At 50.4% G+C, this 20,982-nt stretch overlaps 1 protein-coding gene across 6 annotated transcripts in view; it reads right to left on the reverse strand.

The window, feature by feature from the left end:
• Positions 1-20,982, reverse strand: part of STIM1 (stromal interaction molecule 1) — a 188,993-nt gene that overhangs the window by 12,494 nt on the left and 155,517 nt on the right. For 4 of the 6 annotated variants that reach the window (XM_075013850.1, XM_075013764.1, XM_075013681.1 and 1 more), the window contains 4 exons: positions 18,322-18,489; positions 9,821-9,921; positions 8,872-9,107; positions 7,632-7,712 (listed from right to left, as the gene is read on the reverse strand). In XM_075013850.1, coding sequence (XP_074869951.1) covers positions 7,632-7,712; positions 8,872-9,107; positions 9,821-9,921; positions 18,322-18,489 — 586 coding nt within the window. The remainder of the gene's footprint in view (positions 1-7,631; positions 7,713-8,871; positions 9,108-9,820; positions 9,922-18,321; positions 18,490-20,982) is intronic. The other 2 variants (XM_075014088.1, XM_075013926.1) reach the window with 1 other exon arrangement.

Below are 20,982 nucleotides of genomic sequence, written 5' to 3' on the forward strand. Positions count from 1 at the left end.
TTCACTTCCGGCCTCTCTCAGGCGAGGGAGTCTTCCCAATAGCGCGACGAGCTACTAAGCAAGAAGCCGAGAGCCAGGCTGGGGAGCCGGGGCCCTTCCACGTGCCTTGGGTGGAAAGCCCTGAGAGCAGCTCCCTGCCTGTATCCCTGCTCCCCACGCCCAGGGCAGGCGGAGGGTGCAGGCCCCCACACCTGCTCATGCAGCTCTTCCCATAGCCCAGCTGTGGCTCTTTGACCCCAGGATCCCTCCCACCAGCCAGGCCAGAAGCCAGAGCCAAGTCAGGATAAAAGCCTCGCAAGCCGCTGCTGACCCTCCACCTGCTCTGGGCAAGGGGCCTGGGGGGCAGGAAGATGGGCCGGATTTGCTCTTGGGGACCCTACCCCCACCCCAGGAGGGAAAGAGTACATGGCTCCCCACAGCTCCTGGGTTCCTCTTGCCTGGACTGGGCTCTGGGTGCCAGCCTGGCCAGGGACCGGGCCTCAGGGCAGAGGGGAGGGGGCTGGACCATGGCCCTTTGGCCCCCTGCTTCCAGTGCCCGGCTACTCTCCGCCACCTCTTTCCACAGTGGTGCTAAACTGTTCTAGCACTTTCCTGGCTGGATCCTGAACTGAAATGAACCCACCACATCAAGTGATATAGAGCTAAAAGCGCAGCTAAATCTCAAGCTCCAGGCACATTTGCCAGGAAGGCGAGTGGAAGAGAGTGCTGGAGCGGCCGGGGGCCAGAAAAGACAGGCAGCTGTTCCGTAACTGGTGCTCTTTGAGCTGCAACCCATCTCGAGGAACACCAGAGACAGAAGCGGTAGCCATCTTTTCTTCCTCCAGCGATTGCTCACGGCCATTCCAAGCTGGGGGAATACAAGCCGATGCCGGAGGCGGGGGGGGTCGCAGCCCCAGACGGAACGCAGCACAGCCCGGCCTGCTGCAGCGTCATCTCTAGCGTGCCGCGTCAACGCGAAATGGGTGTGAACGTGCGTATGGAGGACCAGCTGGCCGCCCTGCAGATATCCTGGAGAGGGACCCAGGCCAGACACGCTGCTGAGGAAGCTTGAGCACTGGTAGAGTGAGCTCTGGTTGGGTTTTAGCATTCCGCAATGCAGGCCATTATCCAGGAGGTCCACTGGGAGGAGACCGGGAGGCCCTTCATCCTGTCTGCCACTTCTACAAACAGCTGTTGGGACTTCCTAAAAGCACGTCCTTCACCGGTCCCAAGCACGAGAGCGCCGCCACTTTCAGCCAGGGAACTTCCACGCTGCAAGAGGCAGCGCCTGAACGCTGGGGAGCTGCAATCTCCTCTCCTCCTGTGTCAACAGATTCAGGCGTAATGGGAATGCAACCGGGCCACAGACGGACAGATCCAAGAGGGTCGAGTACCAGCGCTGTTGAGCCCCCGCTGGGGGCCAACGGATGACCAATGCCCTGTCTGACTGAATTTTGAGTAGGGCTCGGTGGACAAGTGGCACCGGAGGGAAGGCGTACAGCAGAGGGCCTCAGCAGTGCACGCTGAACGCATCTGCCCTGGAACCTGGGCTCCGATTCCGGTACGAGCAGAATGTCCGGCACTTCAGGTGAGACAGGAGGCGAATAGGTCGACGTGGAGACGTCCCCACTTCTGGAAAATTAAATACAGCACATCCGGGTGTAGTGACCACTCACGGTCCACAACAGACCTGCTGGGACGGTCCGCCAGGGAGCTGTGGGCCCCCAACAGGTAATATGCTTGCAGGGGAATTTGATATTGAATGCAAAAGTCCCAGAGGCTGAGGGCCTCGTGACATGGGACAGGAGCGTGCGCCCCCTTGATGGTTTACGTTGCCGTGGTATTGTCCACGCTCACAGGACCACGCTGAGCCTTTAAACTGTTTTGAAACACCTCACATGCCAGCCTGACGGCCCTGAGCTCTCCAGCATCTGTGTGCAGCCCGGCCTCCTCCTGGCTCCACAGGGCCTGGGTCTGGTGCACTCCCAGATGTGCCCCCCAGCCCAAGTCTGAGGTGTCCGTGACTAGAGAGAGGGAGGGTTGAAAGTCACTCCCATGCCGACCCATCGAGCTTCCAGCCACCAGTACAGGGGTACTAGCACCCATGGAGGGACTGTCACCAACACGCCTGTGTGGTCCCTGACAGGTCGGTACACCGAAGCGAGCCACAGCTGGAAAGGACACGCTCGCAGTCTGGCGTGCTGGACTACACACATGCCTGCTGCCATGTGACCCCACAACCTGAGGCAGCCTCTGGCCGTCGTGGTGGGGAAGTTGATCAATTTGTGGGTAAGAGATGTCATGGCCTGAAACCTGCTGTGCGGCAGGAGGCCCTGGCCTGCCCCGTGTCTAGTAGGGACCCCACAAACTGCACTACTTGGGCGGGGGTCAACGCTGACTTCGCCTCATTTACCATGAGACCGAGAGCGTCGAACATGTGTCGTATCAGCTGCACCTGCTGTGCTACCTGCTGCTGCGAGTGACCCCTGACCAGCCAATCAGCCAGGTAGGGAAAGAGGTGCACCTCCTGCCTGTGCAGGAAGGCTGCCACCACTGCCATGCATTTGGTGAAGACCCTCGGGGTGGAGGACAGACTGAACAGAAGGCCTGTGAACTGATAATGGTCCTTTCTCACCACACACTGGAGGAACCTCCCGTGGGGCGGATAAATCGCTCTGTGGAAATGCGCGTCCTGTAAGTCGAGTGTGGCAAACCAGTCCCCCCGTTCCAGCATCAGAATAATTAGGCCCAGGGATATCCTAGAACATTAGGACTGGAAGGGACCTTGAGAGGTCATCAAGTCCAGCCCCCTGCCCTCGTGGCAGAACCAAGTATTGTCTAGACCATCCCTGATAGATACTTATCTAACCTGTTCTTAAATATCTCCAGCGATGGAGATTCCACAACCTCCCCAGGCAATTTATCATACGAAACCTTATCTTTTTTATGAATTGGTTTAGGCTTCACAGGTCCAAGATGGGCCTTAGCCCCGTTTTTGCCTTTGGGATTAGGAAATAACAGGAATAAAACCCCTGTCCCCGAAACTGATGGGAACCCTTTCTATAGCCCCTCGTTGGAGGAGGGACTGTACCTCCTGCCTGAGCAGAATTTCATGAGGGGGTCCCTGAAGAGGGACGGGGAGGGAGGGTTAGAAGGGGGGTGAGAAGAGAATTGGATAGCGCATCCCCTTTCTACTGCATGCAGGACCCACTGGTCCGACGTTATGTTGCACCAGGCATGGTAGAAGGGGGAGAGGCGGAATGAAAACAAAAGCTGAGCTGAAACTGGGGTGGTGACTGGCATGTCGCTCCCGACCACACCATCAAAACTGTTGTTTAGGCCCCCGTGGGGGTTTTTGATGACTCTGGCCGTGAATCTTTTGGCCATGACGTCTCCTATTCGCACGGCCCCGTCTCCTACTGTTATCCTGTTGCTGTTGAGGGAATTGTGTGAACTGAGGCCTAGGAGTGACATGCCGACGTTGGGTCGCAGGGTGTGCAGGGCGAGCGAGGGCAAGGTGGCCCTCCAGTCTTTCAGGCTGGGGAGCCTTTTGTCTGTCTTTCCCGAAAACAGGGATGGCCCCTTGGAGGGGCAGTCCTGGATAGTCTAGGGGAGCCCTGAGACTTGTAACCATGCCCCCTACGTGTGGCTATCCGAAAGGCCATGACCCCAGTGCCAGCAGCTGTTGCATCCAGCACCACCTGCAGAGCTGCCCTGGATATGAGTTTATGCTCATCCACCACTGCATTAAAATCAGGCTTGCTCTCCGGTGGAACCAGCTCTGAGAAGCAGGATAAGAAACTGGCCATGTTGTTTGTGTACCTGCTAACCAGAGCCTACTGGTTAGCAATCCTTAACTGTAGGCCTCCCATTGAGCAAACCTTTTTATCATACAAGTTCAGGCATTTGGTCTCTCTGTTTTTAGGGAAGGGGCCTTGAAACCCGTCTCTCCCTACAATTTGCTGCATCAATGACAAGGAAATCGGGGGTTGGGGAGCAGGTAAAGAGATGTGGATTGTACCAGTGCTCATTCCTTCTGGCCGTGGATAGGGTGGAGGCCGGGGTCTGCCACACTGTCTTTGCCATATTAGCAATTATTTTAATAATGGGCAGTGCTACCCTTGTGGGCCCCGATGCTGAGAGGATATCTGTCACTGGGTCCATTTGGTCCCTGACTTCCTCTGCTTGTATAGCCAGGCCCTTGGCCACCCTGAGTGGCAATTGCTGGTATGCCCTGCCATCCTCCACAACTGGTGATACTGAGGATCCGGCCAAGGTCTCATCTGGTGAGGTCGAGCATGACACCCCTGCCCCTTTCTTGCCCACTGGCAAGAGGGGTTCCACCTCCCCGTTTGAGTGCCCATCATGTGGTCTGCGGTGCTGTGCTCGGTGCCTGGCGTAGAGCGCCCAATAAAAATGGGGGCTGCCTTATGGGCATGTCAGGGTAGTTCGGCACCTGGGACAGCACTGGGCCCACCAGTGCCACTTGGACCCTGCAAGGGTGGTGTCCAAAGTTGAGCTGGTGCCATCTGTGATGGTGCTGATGCCGGTGCCGTGCTCACCGAAGGGGCCTCCGACACAGTCAGCCCTAGCAATTGGTCTGGGGCGTGCCGGGCGCCCTAGCAGGGAGTCCCACGGCCTGCCCTTGCATTTCATGGGCTGCCCATGCTGCCCAAAAGGGCCACTGGGTGCGTCATGAGAGGATGCCTGCCAACCCTTGTCCCCAGGCTGCTGACTCGGCTGCCAACCTCTGCGGCGGTGCGACAATCTCATGCGCCTGCTCTTGACTGAACTGCAGTAATAAGAGTCGGACTCTGATGCTGACGACCAGGGTGGTGCCATGGAGCCTGTGGTTTGTGCAGGCTCCTGTCTCCCCTGAGCCGTGTGATAAAGCTCGCTGGACGGGCTCACCGCAGGTCCGCCTTGGGGAGGCTGGTCCAGTGCCAGGAACTGCGATGGTGCTATACAGGATGACTCCTGCCCGGTGGTCTGCGCTGGTGCCTGGGTCTAGGAAGGTCCCTCCACTGGCGATGAGGACTCCCGGCACGGCTTCAATCCCGGCACCATGATTGCAACAGGCCCTGCCTTGCACTGAATGAGGGCAGCCTCAGAGTGCAGGCTCCCACTTTGCAGCAACGTGGACGCCCACAATTCATGACCCAACTCATGGTGCTATCTGGCAGACACCTTGGAGGGTTCTCGGCGATTGACCCTTCCTGGGGACCAGCCCTGTTCATGCTGCTTCTCCTTCCGAGGCACTGGGGACTGGCTTCCGGGTCGTCTCGTAGCGCTAGGTGCTGACCCCTCGTCCCGACGTTGGGAACTTTCTTATGGCACCAATGGTGCTGGAGTGCTCCGCACCAGCGATGCGCTGCTCTGAGCTTCTGCCGGGGAGACGTCTGGGCGCAAGGCCTCTTCCATCAGAAGGACTTTTAAACGTTGCGCTCTGTCCTTTAGAGTCCTAGGTTTGAAGGCCTTACAGATGGTGCAACGTTCACAAAGGTGAACCTCATCGAGGCAACTCAGACAAATCCCGAGGGGACCACTCTTGGGCATTCGTTCGCCACGTTCTGAACAGGTTTTGAAACCTGGGGAGCCAGAGATGCCCTGGGGCCGAAGAAGCACCAAGAGGGGTTAAAGCCCTGCCTCAGCTCACTGATAACTAAGTGAAAACTATTTACAAGTGATAAGTGACTATCTAAACTATTTACAACTATTTACACTGACAATTACTAACTAATTTACAAGCCACGGCTACCAGCTGACTACAGAAGAAGAGAGAGCTCCAACAAGGGACAGAGCGGGAGAAGGAACTGAGCAGGTGGTGGGTCAGGCAGTGCATGTATTGGTTGCCATACAGACACCTCTCCTGGGGGGCACCACACCTACCCTATGGCTACTGGCTAGGGCAAAAAACTTCTGCCAACTGGGTATGCACCAGCGCACAGCCAACTTGGAATGCACGTGAGCCATCACTCAATGAGGAGCTGGGGCTATTCAGACTGTCAGACTTCCTCTTCTCCCAGCAGAGCTCAGTGCACAGCCAAAGTACTGGCCCAGGGAAGTTTCAGTATCATACAGCAGGCAGAGGACAGTCTGCAGAACTGAGGGCTCATCTCTCCTTACTGGGACACATTCGCCTTGGGGGGCCTGTCCACTCCTCTTTATGGGGGCGGGTCCTTGGCCTGTGCAAGGCAGGAGGTTGGACTAGATGCTCCCAGTGGTCCCTTCAAGCCTTGGAAACATGGTGATACATATCTCGTAGGGCTGGAAGAGACCTCGAGAAGTCACCGAGTCCAGTCCCTGACCCTCACAGCAGGACCTATCTCCATCCCTGGCAATTTTTTTTTTTTCAAATTTAACCCGCCCCAGACCCTTGAAAGTTCCCTGCAAGGACTGAACTCACAACCCTTTGTTTTGTTTAGAAGGCTAATGCTCTAACCACTGAGTCATCCCCTCCATGGATGTAGGAATTTTTTTCATTCCCCACCTTTGCTCCTTACACACCTGTCGTGCCCCTGGGGTTTGCCTGCTAGCGCTCGGACTGGAAGTCAGGACTCCTGCTTTCAAATCCAACCTCTGCAGGTGCATCTACGGGGGGGTAACAGCTGGCCTGGGTCAACTGGTGGGCTCACAGGGCTTGGGCTGCAGGGCTGAACATTACTAGATAGTCACTTGGGCTCCAGCTGCGGCACAAGGGGGGGGTGGAGTCCCAGCACCACAGAGTGAATATCTCCAGAGCCAGAGCCAGCTGCCCCTGGGCGATCTGTGGATTGTTAAACCCCGTGGAGACATATCCAGTGTGGTCTGGGGTCACTCACAACCCCAGTGTGTTTCCCTTTTGCATGAGGAGCCTGTGACTTATAAACATTAACAGATTGTGCATCAGAGCTCTTGGTTACTTTTCCGGGCCTGACTATGACACGTTAACCATCCTATAATTCCACGTGAGCCAGTGGAGTTCCACTCCGGTTTAGCCAGAGTAATTACACAGTCATCAGTCAAACCCTCAGCACCTTGTGTCTCGCTTCTCACTTTACACATTGGCTGGGGTCACCCCGCTGCCCTTATTTTAGAGGCAGATCTTCACGGCACTCTACATCCGTCCTCCTCCATTACACACAGGCCAGCCCTGCAGTGCGACACGGAGGGCGAAATAACCAGTGGAAGTGGGGAGTCGCACAGGACATTCCGGCCCTGCAGGAGCTCAGCACGCCGTCCTCACTGGGTCTCGGGAACAGGAGACACCCTGCCTGATCTGGCAAAGCTGGCTGCACCTGAGCACCCAAGCAGACCCAGCTGTGAGCGACATCTCTCTCCTATAGCCTGAACCACCCCGAGAGAGGGAGAGCACTGCTGACCATTGACTCTCCATGTCCTCCGGGGAGTGGGAGGGGAACAGCATTTACCCTCCAAGGCCTGAACAAAACCATGTTCCAAACCCTGGTTTGCAAAACCCCAACACAAGAGGAGGAGGAAGGAGCTGACGTGATTCTTCTTCATCCCAGCAGACTCTGCCCAGAGGTTAGTACAGATGCTAATGTCTCACTGGAAAAGAGCATGTGAGTTAGTCCGTGTACCAAAAAGTTGGAAAAATTGTGGGTAAATTTTAGTCCAGCAGGTGAAAATAAAAACAACCAAGAGAACCAAACCAGGGTATTTCCAGAGGGACTGCTCCTCCGAGGAGATAGACGAGCGGTCACTGAACCTGCGCCCCAAAAGCCAGGCCGCGTCTGGGGTTAGCCAATCAGGTTTGAAAGGGAGAGAGAAAAGTTTGATTTACAGGCATCATCATCACTGGTACTCAGCAGCATTCTCAACAGGAACAGATCAACCACAGCACCACCCTTCTCCCCTGCAGGACACCCACACCCAGGCAACGGCACCCACCCCCCAGGCTCTCGGGGGGCCAGGCGGTGGTGAAACTAAGGGGTCACTCATGTCAGGAGCCCAGCTGGAGATGCCAAGGGCTGGGTTTGCAAAAGCGCTTAGGCCATGCACCCCCCAGTGAGCCAGACAGGCTCTTTGCTGTAAAGCAGTGTGGCTTCTACACGACCACAGATACGCAATTCAAGCTATGGCAATAGCGTAGCTAAAATCAGTGCATCTGTGCTTGGCTAACTTGGCCGTCCATACTGGGGGAGGTCGATGGGAGAGTTTCTCCTGTCGACCTCCCTTCCTCCTTGTCTCATGAGGAAAACAGGGGTCAACTACAACCCGAGAGGTTGATTTTGCACGTCCAAGAGCGGGTCGATCTTCGGGGTAGTGCAGACGTAGCCTTAGTCAACTGAGCTAGCCTGATTTTTGCCTGCTGGGAGCCTGGCACTACAGGTGCTGAGGATCTCGGGAAACCGTACGCTAGAGCCACCTGACAATTCAGCCCAGGCCCATGCCGCGACGCTGGAGATGCTGCTCTGCTTTGTACTCAGGGGTTTTCATTCAGATTTGCCAATACCTTTTAGCCTGGTTAGAGCCTGGCCTAGAGGCTCTCAGCAAAGCACCTGCTTCCACCCCTTTCACACTTCTGCTGAAGCTGTGACTGGTAAGTGGTTCTAACTGAGATTCAGCCAACAGCTGTCTGGACCCCTTCCCCCTCCACCTACACCAACACCCTCTCTTCCCCTGCTCTGCCCACACAGAGCATGTCTCGCTCTGCCTTCTGCCCTAGACAGCCACGAGCAGCAACGTCTGTCCCTCATGGGCGCCATGGGGCAATGGGGACCAGCTTATAATGACACACCAGCAAAAGAGTGACTCTCACTCAAACAATACGTTTACGCTGTTCCCTTCCAAAGCATCCCACCTCCCTGTGCTTATCTAAAGTACCACACTGCTCTCCCAGTGGCTAAGGGCTATCCCATCTCAGTGCGTCATCTCGCCGGGGATACATACACTGCATGGACAAGGGAGAGACAATCTCTTCGTCCAAATCGTCCAGATCGTCCGTCATGATGAAGTGGGAGGGGTTGGGCCGGGGCGTGCCCACCCAGCTGGGATCGATGTTCAGGGCTGTTACGAGCGTGTGGATGCCTGGGTTGTTGACAATCTGGAAGCCACAGAGCAGCTCGATTTGCTGCCAGCGGTGCAGGCGTTCCCGCAGTGCGGCCGTCACTTCGCTCAAGGCTTGCCTGAGAACCAGGTGCACACGGGGTAATAGGAATAGCAAACGAGAAAGAGTGGAAATCAGTTACACCAGACAGAAGAGCCTAGTGAGCCTGGAGGAGGGAGCTGGAGAATTCAGCTGAGATTCCTCCCAGGGCTGCATTTCATCGGGCCTCCCTGCAGAGACTGACGTAATAGTCACTTTGGGATGGGATTTTCTTGTGTGTTAACCCCCCATACAGATTGTCTGTGTGACAACAACAGCCAGCATCAAAGAATCTTGATAGAGGCCTGACTCACGTAAACCTCAAAGTCTCGCGCTAAGGAAACGTGGCATAGAATTCACAGGTACCTTCCAAAAGTCCCAGTGAACGCTTCCACCGTGAAAGGGAGGGACTTACAGAACAGATCAAGGACCCTTTGAGAAGGAACACGGCCACTACATAGCACATCCAGCAACAGGCTAGAGCAAGAAAATTGTCCCAATGCAAGAGACATGGGATCTGTAACCAGTGTAAATGGCTGGGACTTGATTTTCCACTTGGGAGTAAATGGTTACTACAGAATGACTGATCCTCAGAGTTCAGGATCCACAGACGTGAGCTGCAGGTCTGGGTCTCGCCCTAATGAGGCAAAGCAAAATGAGACCACCCCTGGGGGCAGGGCAACTTTGCAGTTGCCTGTGTGTGAGGGGCCAGGTTCAGGGGGAACAGCAGAAAGTGACATGGTGGATACTCACTTTGCAGTTAAGATTTTATGATCAACGTCGTCGAGGGAGGAGCTGTGTGCAACGTGAAACGTGCCGAAGAGAGTGTTTCGCTTCTTTTTAATTTTTTCTGCCTGAAACATATCAACAGAGAAAAGTAACCGGAAGGATCAACCCATGTGTTTCCTCCAGACAACGATATCCCAAAAGTGGGTACGACAGAAATAGCCTTGTGACTGTGCACATGCAAGTAGCCTGAACTGCCTCTTTATCTAAGGCTGTTATTTCAAGTACCACGCTGGCAAGGGGGTTAGATGAGAGCAGGGTCAGGACTAGATTTCAGAGCACCTGCTACAACTGTACAGCTAACGACTCCTGCCATCCCACCAGCTCGTTACCAAAAGACCAACAAAAAACTTCCCCAGCAGGATCCTAACATCCTGAAATGGGGTTCTGCCTCCTCTAGAACACATTTGAATCTCACGTTCCTACATACAGCTCTTTGGTCTCTGTGCTCTAATGTTTGCTGCAGAATTGCAAAAGGCAGAGCAGGGCCAGGAACACTGCAGCTGAAACCTCACAGGAAATGGCTGAAGTGCTACGGCGTTTGTGGGCGGAATGTGGTAAGACTCATCTCTGTCCTGTCACCTCTTCCTGCTGCACAATGTCAAGAGAGCCATGCACGTTGGGTGCAAGAGCTTCCTGCTCCCTTCTGCTGCTCTGCATCGCTCAGAAGATTTTAAACAGCTGGGAACAGGGAAATGACAGAGCTAGCTAAGACTACGTATACATTTTACACGGCAGAAATTTCACGGCCCTTGTACACATGACACCTGGGACCAGATTTCTTCTCGGGGGAGCTGGGGGGCGGCACTGTGGAAACTTCCTGTACGACATGCAATAGCTAGTTATGCATGTTAGAAGGTTTAAATGTATCCATCGAAAGCTGCTTGCTCAATGAACAGCAGAGTTGTCTAATGCCCTGAATATGCGGTGGGGAACCTAGAATTCAACACTTCTAAACCCGCTGTGACACAAAACTGAACGATTCTTCTCTTTGTGACTCAATTTCCCCCTCTGTAAAGGGACTAACAACTGTGTTGGGTGGCTTTATTAAGGTGTATGCAGAATTTTGAAAATGTAAAACATTACACCAGTACCTGAGATCATCAAATCTCCAGGGAAACATGATTAACCACTAAGCATGCATAACAAATGCATGCAGGGATAACATAAATCAGAAAAGCTGAGGTGCAAAATGAGTTACACCTGGCAAGTGACATAAAAGGTATGAGAAGAGGTTCTATAAATACATTCGGAGCAAGAAAAAGTTGAAGGAAGGTGCAGGGATGTGGCTTAGCAGGGAAACAGAGCTAATAATAGATGACATCAAGACAGCTGAGATGTTTAATGCCTATTTTGCTGCAGTCTTCATTAAAAAGGTTAATGGTGACCAGACACTGAACATAACTAATACAAAAGAGTCAACAGACAATGAACAGAGTAAACAAATACTCAGATATGTCCACATTGGCACAGTCTGATGAAATTCATCCCACAGCACTTAAGGAACTATCTGAAGCAGTCTCAGAATCATTAGCAATTATCTTTGAGAACTCAAGGAGGATGGTGGAGGTCAGAGGACTGGAAAATGGCAAACACAGCACCAGTCTTTAGAAAGTGGACCCAGAAGACAATAGACCAGTCAACCTGATACCCGGAAAAACACTGGAACAAGTGATTAAACCATCCATTTTAGGCACCCAGATGTTAACAGGATAATAAGTAAGGGTGAATATGGATTGTCAAACCTACCTAATTTCTTTCTTTAAGATGACTAACCTAGTGGACGAGGGAGAACTGCAGAAGAAATCTTACAGATAAACTAAGAAAAAGCAGTCAAGTAGCACTTTAAAGACTAGCAAAATAATTTATTAGGTGGTGAGCTTTCGTGGGACAGACCCACTTCTTCAGACCGTAGCCAGACCAGAACAGACTCAATATTTAAGGCACAGAGAACCAAAAACAGTAATCAAGGAGGACAAATCAGAAAACAATGATCAAGGTGAGCAAATCAGAGAGTGGGGGTGGGAGGTCAAGAATTAGATTAAGCCAAGTATGCAGACAAACCCCTGTAGTGACTCAGAAAATTCCCATCCCGGTTCAAACCACACGTTAATGTGCCGAATTTGAATATAGAAGCCAGCTTGGCTGCTTCCCTTTGAATAGCAGTGCGAAAGTGTTTTTTCAGTAACACACATACTTTTAAGTGTTTAACAGAATGCCCCATTCCATTAAAATGTTGACTAACTGGTTTGTGGATCTGGAGTGTTTTGATGTGTGTTTTGTGCCCATTAACCTTTGTCTAAGGGAGTTAGAAGTCTGTCCAATATACAAAGCATCTGGGCATTGTTGGCACATGGTGGCATCTATGGGGTTAGTAGACGAGCATGAAAAAGTGCCCGTGATTCTGTGGGTAACCTGGTTAGGTCCAGTGATGGTATTTGCAGAGAAGGTATGTGGACAAAGCTGGCAGTGGGCTTTGTTGCAAGGAAAGGTTCCAGGACTGGTATTCCTGGGGTATAGACTGTGGCTGTTCGTGAGGATCCTCATAAGGTTGGGAGGTTGTCTGTACGAGAGAACAGGCCTGTCACCTAGGGCCTTCTGGAGCGTGGCATCCTGATTAAGGATAGGTTGTAGGTCTTTAATAATTCGTTGCAGTGGTTTGAGTTGGGGGCTGTAGGTGATGACCAGTGGTGTTCTGGTTTTGGCTTTTTTGGGCCGATCTTGGAGTAGTTGGTCTCTGGGTATTCGTCTGGCCCTGTCGATTTGTTTTTTCACTTCTCCTGGTGGGTAATTAAGGTGTATGAATATTTGGTAAAGATCATGTAGTTTTTGGTCTCTGTCAGTTGGATCAGAGCAAATGCGATGGTACCTAAGAGCTTGACTGTAAACAATGGATCTACTCACGTGTGCAGGATGGAAGCTAGAAGGGTGTAGGTAAGTACAGCGATCAATAGGTTTTCGGTACAGTGTGGTACTGATCAGGCCATCCCTGATTAGTACTGGAGTGTCCAGGAAATGTATCTCTTGCGTGGAGTCATCGAGGCATAAGAACATAAGAACGGCCATACTGGGTCAGACCAAAGGTCCATCCAGCCCAGTATCCCGTCTGCCGACAGTGGCCAATGCCAGGTGCCCCAGAGAAGGAGAACAGAAGACAATGATCAAGTGATTTATCTCCTGCCATCCATCTCCTGCCCTTGTACTGAAGGCTAGGGCACCATACTTTACCCCTGGCTAATAGCCATTTATGGACATAACCTGCAAAAATGTATCAAGCTCTTTTTTAAACCCTAATAGAGTCCTGGCCTTCACAGCCTCCTCCGGCAAGGAGTTCCACAGGTTGACTGTGCGCTGTGTGAAGAAAAATTTCCTTTTATTAGTTTTGAACCTACTACCCATCAATTTCATTTGGTGTCCCCTAGTTCTTGTATTATGGGAAAAGGTAAATAATTTTTCTATATTCACTTTCTCCACACCATTCATGATTTTATATACCTCTATCATATCGCCCCTCAATCGCCTCTTTTCCAGACTGAAAAGTCCCAGTCTCTCTAGCCTCTCCTCATATGGGACCCGTTCCAAACCTCTAAACATCTTAGTCGCCCTTTTCTGAACCTTTTCTAATGCCAATATATCTTTTTTGAGGTGAGGAGACCACATCTGCACACAGTACTCAAGATGTGGGCGTACCATAGGGTTTTATATAGGGGAAGTATGATATCTTTTGTCTTATTATCTATCCCTTTTTTAATAATTCCTAACATCCTATTTGCTTTACTAACTGCCGCTGCACACTGCGTGGATGTCTTCGGAGAACTATCCACTATAACTCCAAGATCCCTTTCCTGATCTGTCGTAGCTAAATTTGACCCCATCACGTTGTACGTGTAATTTGGGTTATTTTTTCCAATGTGCATTACCTTACACTTACCCACATTAAATTTCATTGGCTATTTTGCTGCCCAATCACTCAGTTTGCTGAGATCTTTTTGTAGTTCTTCACAATCCCTTTTGGTTTTGACTGTCCTGAACAACTTGGCGTCATCTGCAAACTTTGCCACCTCACTGCTTACCTCATTTTCTAGATCATTGATGAACAAGTTGAACAGGATCGGTCCCAGAACTGACCCCTGGGGAACACCACTAGTTACCCCCTCCATTGTGAAAATTTACCATTTATTCCAACCCTTTGTTTTCTGTCTTTTAACCAATTCCCGATCCATGAAAGGATCTTTCCTCCTATCCCGTGACCGCCTAATTTACATAAAAGCCTTTGGTGTGGGACCGTGTCAAAGGCTTTCTGGAAATCTAGGTATATTATGTCCTCTGGGTGCCCCTTGTCCGCATGTTTATTAACCCCTTCAAAGAATTCTAATAGATTAGTTAGACACGACTTCCCTCTGCAGAAACCATGCTGACTTTTGCCCAAAGTTATTCCAGGTCGGCCATAAATGTATTGGCATATTGTGGAAACCCTGGACGCCCTATCATTTTGAGTACTGGCACCCTTACCACTGGACAATCCAGTTATGCGGACTCCCTCCTCAAACCCTATGCCACCAACACTCCCAGCTATCTCCGAGATACCACCGACTTCCTGAGGAAATTACAAAACATTGGAAAAAGTTCCTGATAACGCCATCCTTGCCACAATGGATGTAGAGGTTCTAGACACTAATATTTCACATAAAGACGGATTACTAGCAATCAGGAATACCATCCCTGATGTCACCACAGCCAGTCTGGTATCTGACCTCTGTAACTTTGCTCTCACACAATTATTTCCGATTTGGGGACAATTTATACCTCCAGATTAGTGGAACTGCTGTGGGCACCCGCATGGCCCCATAATATGCCAATATATTTATGGCTGACCTGGAACAACGATTCCTTAGCTCTCGTCCCCTATTACCCCTCCTCTACTTAAGATCCATTGATGACATCTTTATGATTTGGACCCATGGTATAGAGACTCTAGAAGAATTCCACAGAGACTTCAACAATCTACATCCCCACCATCAACTTATGCCTCGATTACAACATGCAAGAGATACATTTCCTGGACACTCCAGTACTAATCAGGGATGGCCTGATCAGTACCACACTGTACCGAAAACCTACTGATCGCTGTACTTACCTACACCCTTCTAGCTTCCATCCTGCACACGTGAGTAGATCCATTGTTTACAGTCAAGCTCTTAGGTACGATCGCATTTGCTCTGATCCAACTGACAGAGACCAAAAACTACATGATCTTTACCAAATATTCATACACCTTAATTACCCACCAGGAGAAGTGAAAAAACAAATCGACAGGGCCAGACGAATACCCAGAGACCAACTACTCCAAGATCGGCCCAAAAAAGCCAAAACCAGAACACCACTGGTCATCACCTACAGCCCCCAACTCAAACCACTGCAACGAATTATTAAAGACCTACAACCTATCCTTAATCAGGATGCCACGCTCCAGAAGGCCCTAGGTGACAGGCCTGTTCTCTCGTACAGACAACCTCCCAACCTTATGAGGATCCTCACGAACAGCCACAGTCTATACCCCAGGAATACCAGTCCTGGAACCTTTCCTTGCAACAAAGCCCACTGCCAGCTTTGTCCATATATCTTCTCGGCAAATACCATCACTGGACCTAACCAGGTTACCCACAGAATCACGGGCACTTTCTCATGCTCCTCTGCTAACATCACAGATGCCACCATGTGCCAACAATGCCCAGATGCTTTGTATATTGGACAGACTTCTAACTCCCTTAGACAAAGGGTGAATGGGCACAAAACATACATCAAAACACTCCAGATCCACAAACCAGTTAGTCAACATTTTAATGGAATGGGGCATTCTGTTAAACACTTAAAAGTATGGAGTTGATGTTTTGATATTTTTGATGTTTTGTTTTGATAGTGTATAGACAAGTACAGCTTCCTCTCTGTTACTATTAAAAGTATGTGTGTTACTGAAAAAGAAACTTTCACACTGCTATTCAAAGGGAAGCAGCCAAGCCGACTTTTATATTCAAATTCGGCACATTAACGTGTAGTTTGAACCAGGATGGGAATTTTCTGAGTCACTACAGGGGTTTGTCTGCATACTTGGCTTAATCTAATTCTTGACCTTCCGCCCCCACTCTCTGATTTGCTCACCTTGATCATTGTTTTCTGATTTGTCCTCCTTGATTACTGTTTTTGGTTCTCTGTGCTTCAAATATTGAGTCTGCTCTGGTCTGGCTATGGTCTGAAAAAGTGGGTCTGTCCCACGAAAGCTCACCACCTAATAAATTATTTTGCTAGTCTTTAAAGTGCTGCTGGACTGGTTTTTGTTTTGATAGTGTATAGACTAGCACGGCTATCTCTCTGTTACTATCAACTGAGAAAACGTGTTGCAAAATAATGCATGTTGGAAAACATAACCCAACTATGCATACAAAGCGATGGGGTCTAAATTAACTGTTAACTCCCAAAGGAAACCTTGGAATCATCACAGGCAGTTCTCCGGAAACATCCATTCAGTGTGCAGCAGAATTCAAAAAAAAAGAATGTTAGGAACCATTTGGAAAGGGATAGATAACAAGAGAAAAATATCACAATGCCACTATGTAAATCCATGGTAGACCCACCCCTTGAATCCTCCTATGTACACTTCTGGCCACCCCATCTCATAAAAGATATATGTGATTTGAGATACAGAAGTTTCCATATGAGGAGAGATTAAAAATACTGGAACTGTTCATCTTAGGACAGAGAAAACTAACGAGACACACGACATAAATCGGGGTCGCCAGGGAAATTAAAAACAACCAAAAGGCAGTACTTCGTCACAGAGTCAACCTGTGGGATTCATTGCCAGGGAATGTTGTAAAAGCCAACAGTATAATTCGGCTAAAAAAAGAAATACCTAAGTCCGTGAAGGACAGGTTATTAACCAAGATGGTCAGGGACACAGCCTTGTCCTCTGGATGTCCCTAACCCTCTGACTGCCAGAACCTGGGACTGGACAGCATGGGATGTATCACTCGAGAACTGCTCTCCTCGTGTTCATTCCCTCTGAGGAATCTGCACCAACCACTGTCAGGAGACAGGGCACTAGGCTTGGTGACCTCATCTGACCCAGTACGGACTCTTATGTTCTTGGACCAAATGATTATAAGGTGCTGGCACAAATAGTTGAAAGACCGTACCCGAAGGACAGTAATCAATTGTTGGCTGTCAGATTGGAAGGATGTACCTAATGGGGACCCACAGGGATCTATCTGTCCTTAGCTCGGTACTAGTCCACATTTTCATTAATGACTTGGAGAACAGAGTGGAGAGATGCTTATAAAATCTGCAGATGACCTCAAGCTGGGAAGGCCTGCAGCACTCTGCAGGACGTAATTTAAATTTAAAATGACCTTGACAAATTGGAGAACTGGTCTCAAATCCACACGAACTACGATGATGACAAAAGCAAAGTACTACACTAAAAACAGGTGAATCAAACATACAACCACAAAATGGGGACAGTGTCTAGTGGCAGTACTGATGAAAAGGAATTGAGGGTTACAATGGGTCACACACTGAACACGAGCCAACAATGCTTTGAAACAAGTCGATTTCATTCTGGGATCCATTAACAAGAGTGTCATATGGCAGTTATGGGAGGTAACTGTCTCACTACATGCAGCACAGTGAGGTTTCAACTGGAGCATTGTGTTCAGTGCTGGGCACCAGGCTTTAAGAAAGATGTGAACAAATGGGAGAGAGAGCAGAGGGAAAGCACCAAAACTGAGAGGTTTAAAATCCCTGACCTATCAGAGGGGTTAAAAAACCTGGGCATGCTTAGTCTCCAGAAAACACGAATGAGGGGGAGACCTGATAACAGCCTTTGAATACACTGAGGGATGTTACACCAAGGGTGGTGATCAATTGTTTTCCATGTCCACTGTGTAGGACTTGGAGAGATGGGCTTCATCTGCAGTCAGAGAGATTTAGGTGGGATATTAGGAAATCTTTCTAACCACAAGGACAGTTAAGCTCTGCAGTAAGCTTTCAAGGGAAGCCATGGAACCCCTATGGCTTTAAGAACAGGTTAGGCAAACACCTGGCAGGGATGGTTTGGTGTACTTTATTCTGCTTCAGCATGGGAAGGGATACACTAGAATCAGTAGATGACCTCTGAGGATCAACCCTATATTTCTGTACACAAAGCAACAGTCGCATATTATTGTCACTATGCTACACACCTCACACAAAACAGCTCAAAGAGCAGTGCACAGTTACGGGACTGGGGCTGAGTACCTGCAAGCAAGGATTTCTTACTGTTGCATTTTAACAGGCCAGCCAGATATGGCAGCAGGCAGGAGAGAGCTGCACAGAGAGAGACGTTCTAGGTCTATCGAGCTATCTATTTATGGATTTAATTCCCCAGCCTCAGGGTGGGAAGAATTCAGGACTACCAAGACCAAAGTTCTCACCCCCTCTTTGGCCACCAGCAGCTGTTTCTCTGCATTCTGTTTCTTGATATTATAGTACTGGACCTCCACTTCGTGGGTCAGCTGGAGCCATTTCTGCAAGGCCTCTGGTGCGGCCCAGCTGCAGTGAGATTCAAGCTCCTTCTCTGCGTTCTTCAGAGCCATTCGGACCTGCCATGGAAACAGTCAGAGCAGCAACATTACAGGAAGGCATAGGAGAAACAGGGACCCTTTCCTTCCAGTTCACACTCTCCGAGGTAGCCCCTCCAGCAGACATTTGGTGATAGCCCCAATACTTGACTTGGCACTAAAAAGAAAATGAAATCTCCAGGAAACCGTCTCCCTGCAGGCTGGGGCTTGAGGTCAGTGTAAGAGAGAGAATTCCTATTCACTGAGCCAAGCAGACAATCGTGCTATCAGTTGAGTAGAACAGCACCATTCTCTTTCCTGTGGCCCCTCCTGCACAGGAGAAGCTGCTACATGAACAAATGGAGCAGCCAGCAGGACTTCCCTCCATTCAACAGGAAGTCCTATGGCACCTTATAGACTAACAGATACACTCATCTCCCGCTATACGAGCACAATTGGTTCCCAAATTTCTGCTTGTAGGCAAAAACTCATAAGAGTGACACTAAATCGCCATTTAAAGACATGTGAAAGTCTCCAATTCATTCCAAGTGCTTGTAACTTGACATAAATCAGACGAGTTTAGGTACTTTTCTGATGTATTTGAATAGTCTGGTGCCAGAAATAGGACAGAGTGTGTGTATGTAGAGCATCAGAGAGGTAGCTGTGTTAGTCTGTAGCTTTGAGAACAACAAGAGGTCTTGTGGCACCTTATAGACTACCAGATACTTTGGAGCTTAAGCTTTCGTGGGCAAAGACCCACTGCATCAGATGCATGAGTGGGGAGGTGGTTTCAGAGGGGTATTTAAAGAGTGGGGTCCCAGTAAGAGGGAGGGCCAGAGCTGACAAGGTCTATTCAGCAAGGTGGAAATGCCCAGTATCAACAGTACTTATCAAAAGAGGTAAAAACAAGTCAGATCAGACAGGGGGATGTGAGCCTTTGTCAGAGTCTGATCTGACTTGTTTTTACCTCTTTTGATAAGTACTGTTGATACTGGGCCATTTCCACCTTGCTGAATAGACTTTGTCAGCTCTGGCCCTCCCTCTTACTGGGACCCCACTCTTTAAATACCCCTCTGAAACCCCCCCACCCCCCACTCATGCATCTGATGAACCGTGTCTTCGCCCACGAAAGCTTATGCTCCAAAATATCTGTTAGTCTATAAGGTGCCACAAGACTTCTTGTTGTTCTGTACGTAGAGCAGGGATTCCCAACCTATGGGTCAGGACCCAAACAAGGTCCCATTAGATTTGTTAAAGGTCACCAGCTGGGCAGTTCCCAGCTGCATGAGGCTGTTACAGAAGCCATTTGCAGTTTGTTAACACTGTTGCCTCAGGCAGATATCTATCAACAGAAATAGCTGCTGGAGATGGCAGCTGTCTCTATCGGTGGGGATAGCAATTACCTTATGCCTAGGTGCTGAAACCTTAATACTTGAGTTAATTGTTGGGAGCAGGAGGGCTGGGGGAGCCACCCAGCCTAGCAGCCCCGGTGAAGAGGCTGCGGGAGGAGGAGGAGTGTCGAAGGCCAGGGCTGTTGAGGGATGCAGCGGGAGTCTATGACTGGGGGAAGTTTGGGGCTGCAGGGGGCAATGGTGTAAAGCTGGGGGCAGTTTTGGTCTGCTGGGGGGTGTAAGCCTGGGGGCAGTTTGGGGCTGCAGGGGGGTGTGAGGCTGGGGGTGGTTTGGGCCTTCAGGGATGGGGTTAAACCTGGCCGAGAGTGAGGCCTGCGGGGAGGGTGAGGCGGTTCCTAATACAGTAAACCCTTGAGTTGTTCCTGCAACCCCTGCATAACTTAAATTTTCCTGCAAGGGGAGGGGAGCCAGGAACCACCAGGTCTGGTGAGTTTCCTGGCTCCCAGAGTGACAGGAGCTGGGAACCAGGGACCGGCTGGTTCCAGTCTCCTCATGGCTTGTGGGGCCAGGAAACTGATCAGCTCATGGCTGGTCAGTTTCATGTTCCTGCCATTGCAGGGGCGGGAACCAAGCTAAGAGCCTTCTCCCTCTCCTTCCCCAGCCCAAGGGCTGTCAGACAGCTGCATGTCTGAGGGAGGGGAGGGAGAAGGCTCCAGCTGCAGGGCTGCAGGTCTCCCCACCCCACATCTGGGGCTGAGCAACCGGCTCTGCTCCAGCCGCAGGGCTTCAGGCATCCCCTCCCCTGGCCAGGGACCCCACGACTGAAGCGGAGCCAGCTGCAGGGCTGTGGCTCTCCCAGCCTCCCGGACAGGGACCCTATGGCTGGCTCATCTCCAGCCAGGGACCCTGCTCACATAAGGGGGGAAGTTCACTCATATAGTGAATAAAGGTAGGTACATATGTTGCTTGTTTTAGCGAGTACTCATCAGTAAAGTACTTGTTAAATGAGTGATGAGTATATTTTGGAAGATAAACTGTTACACTTACGCTCAAAATATTGTTAGTCTATAAGGTGCCTCAAGACTTCTTGTTGTTTTTGAAGATACAGGCTAACCCGGCGACCTCTCTGATGCTTCCCTACATTCTACAGCTTGGATTCCTTCTGATGTGTTTCTCTCTACCA

Source organism: Carettochelys insculpta, chromosome 1 (genome assembly GCF_033958435.1).
Source record: "Carettochelys insculpta isolate YL-2023 chromosome 1, ASM3395843v1, whole genome shotgun sequence".
Lineage (NCBI taxonomy): Eukaryota > Metazoa > Chordata > Testudines > Carettochelyidae > Carettochelys > Carettochelys insculpta.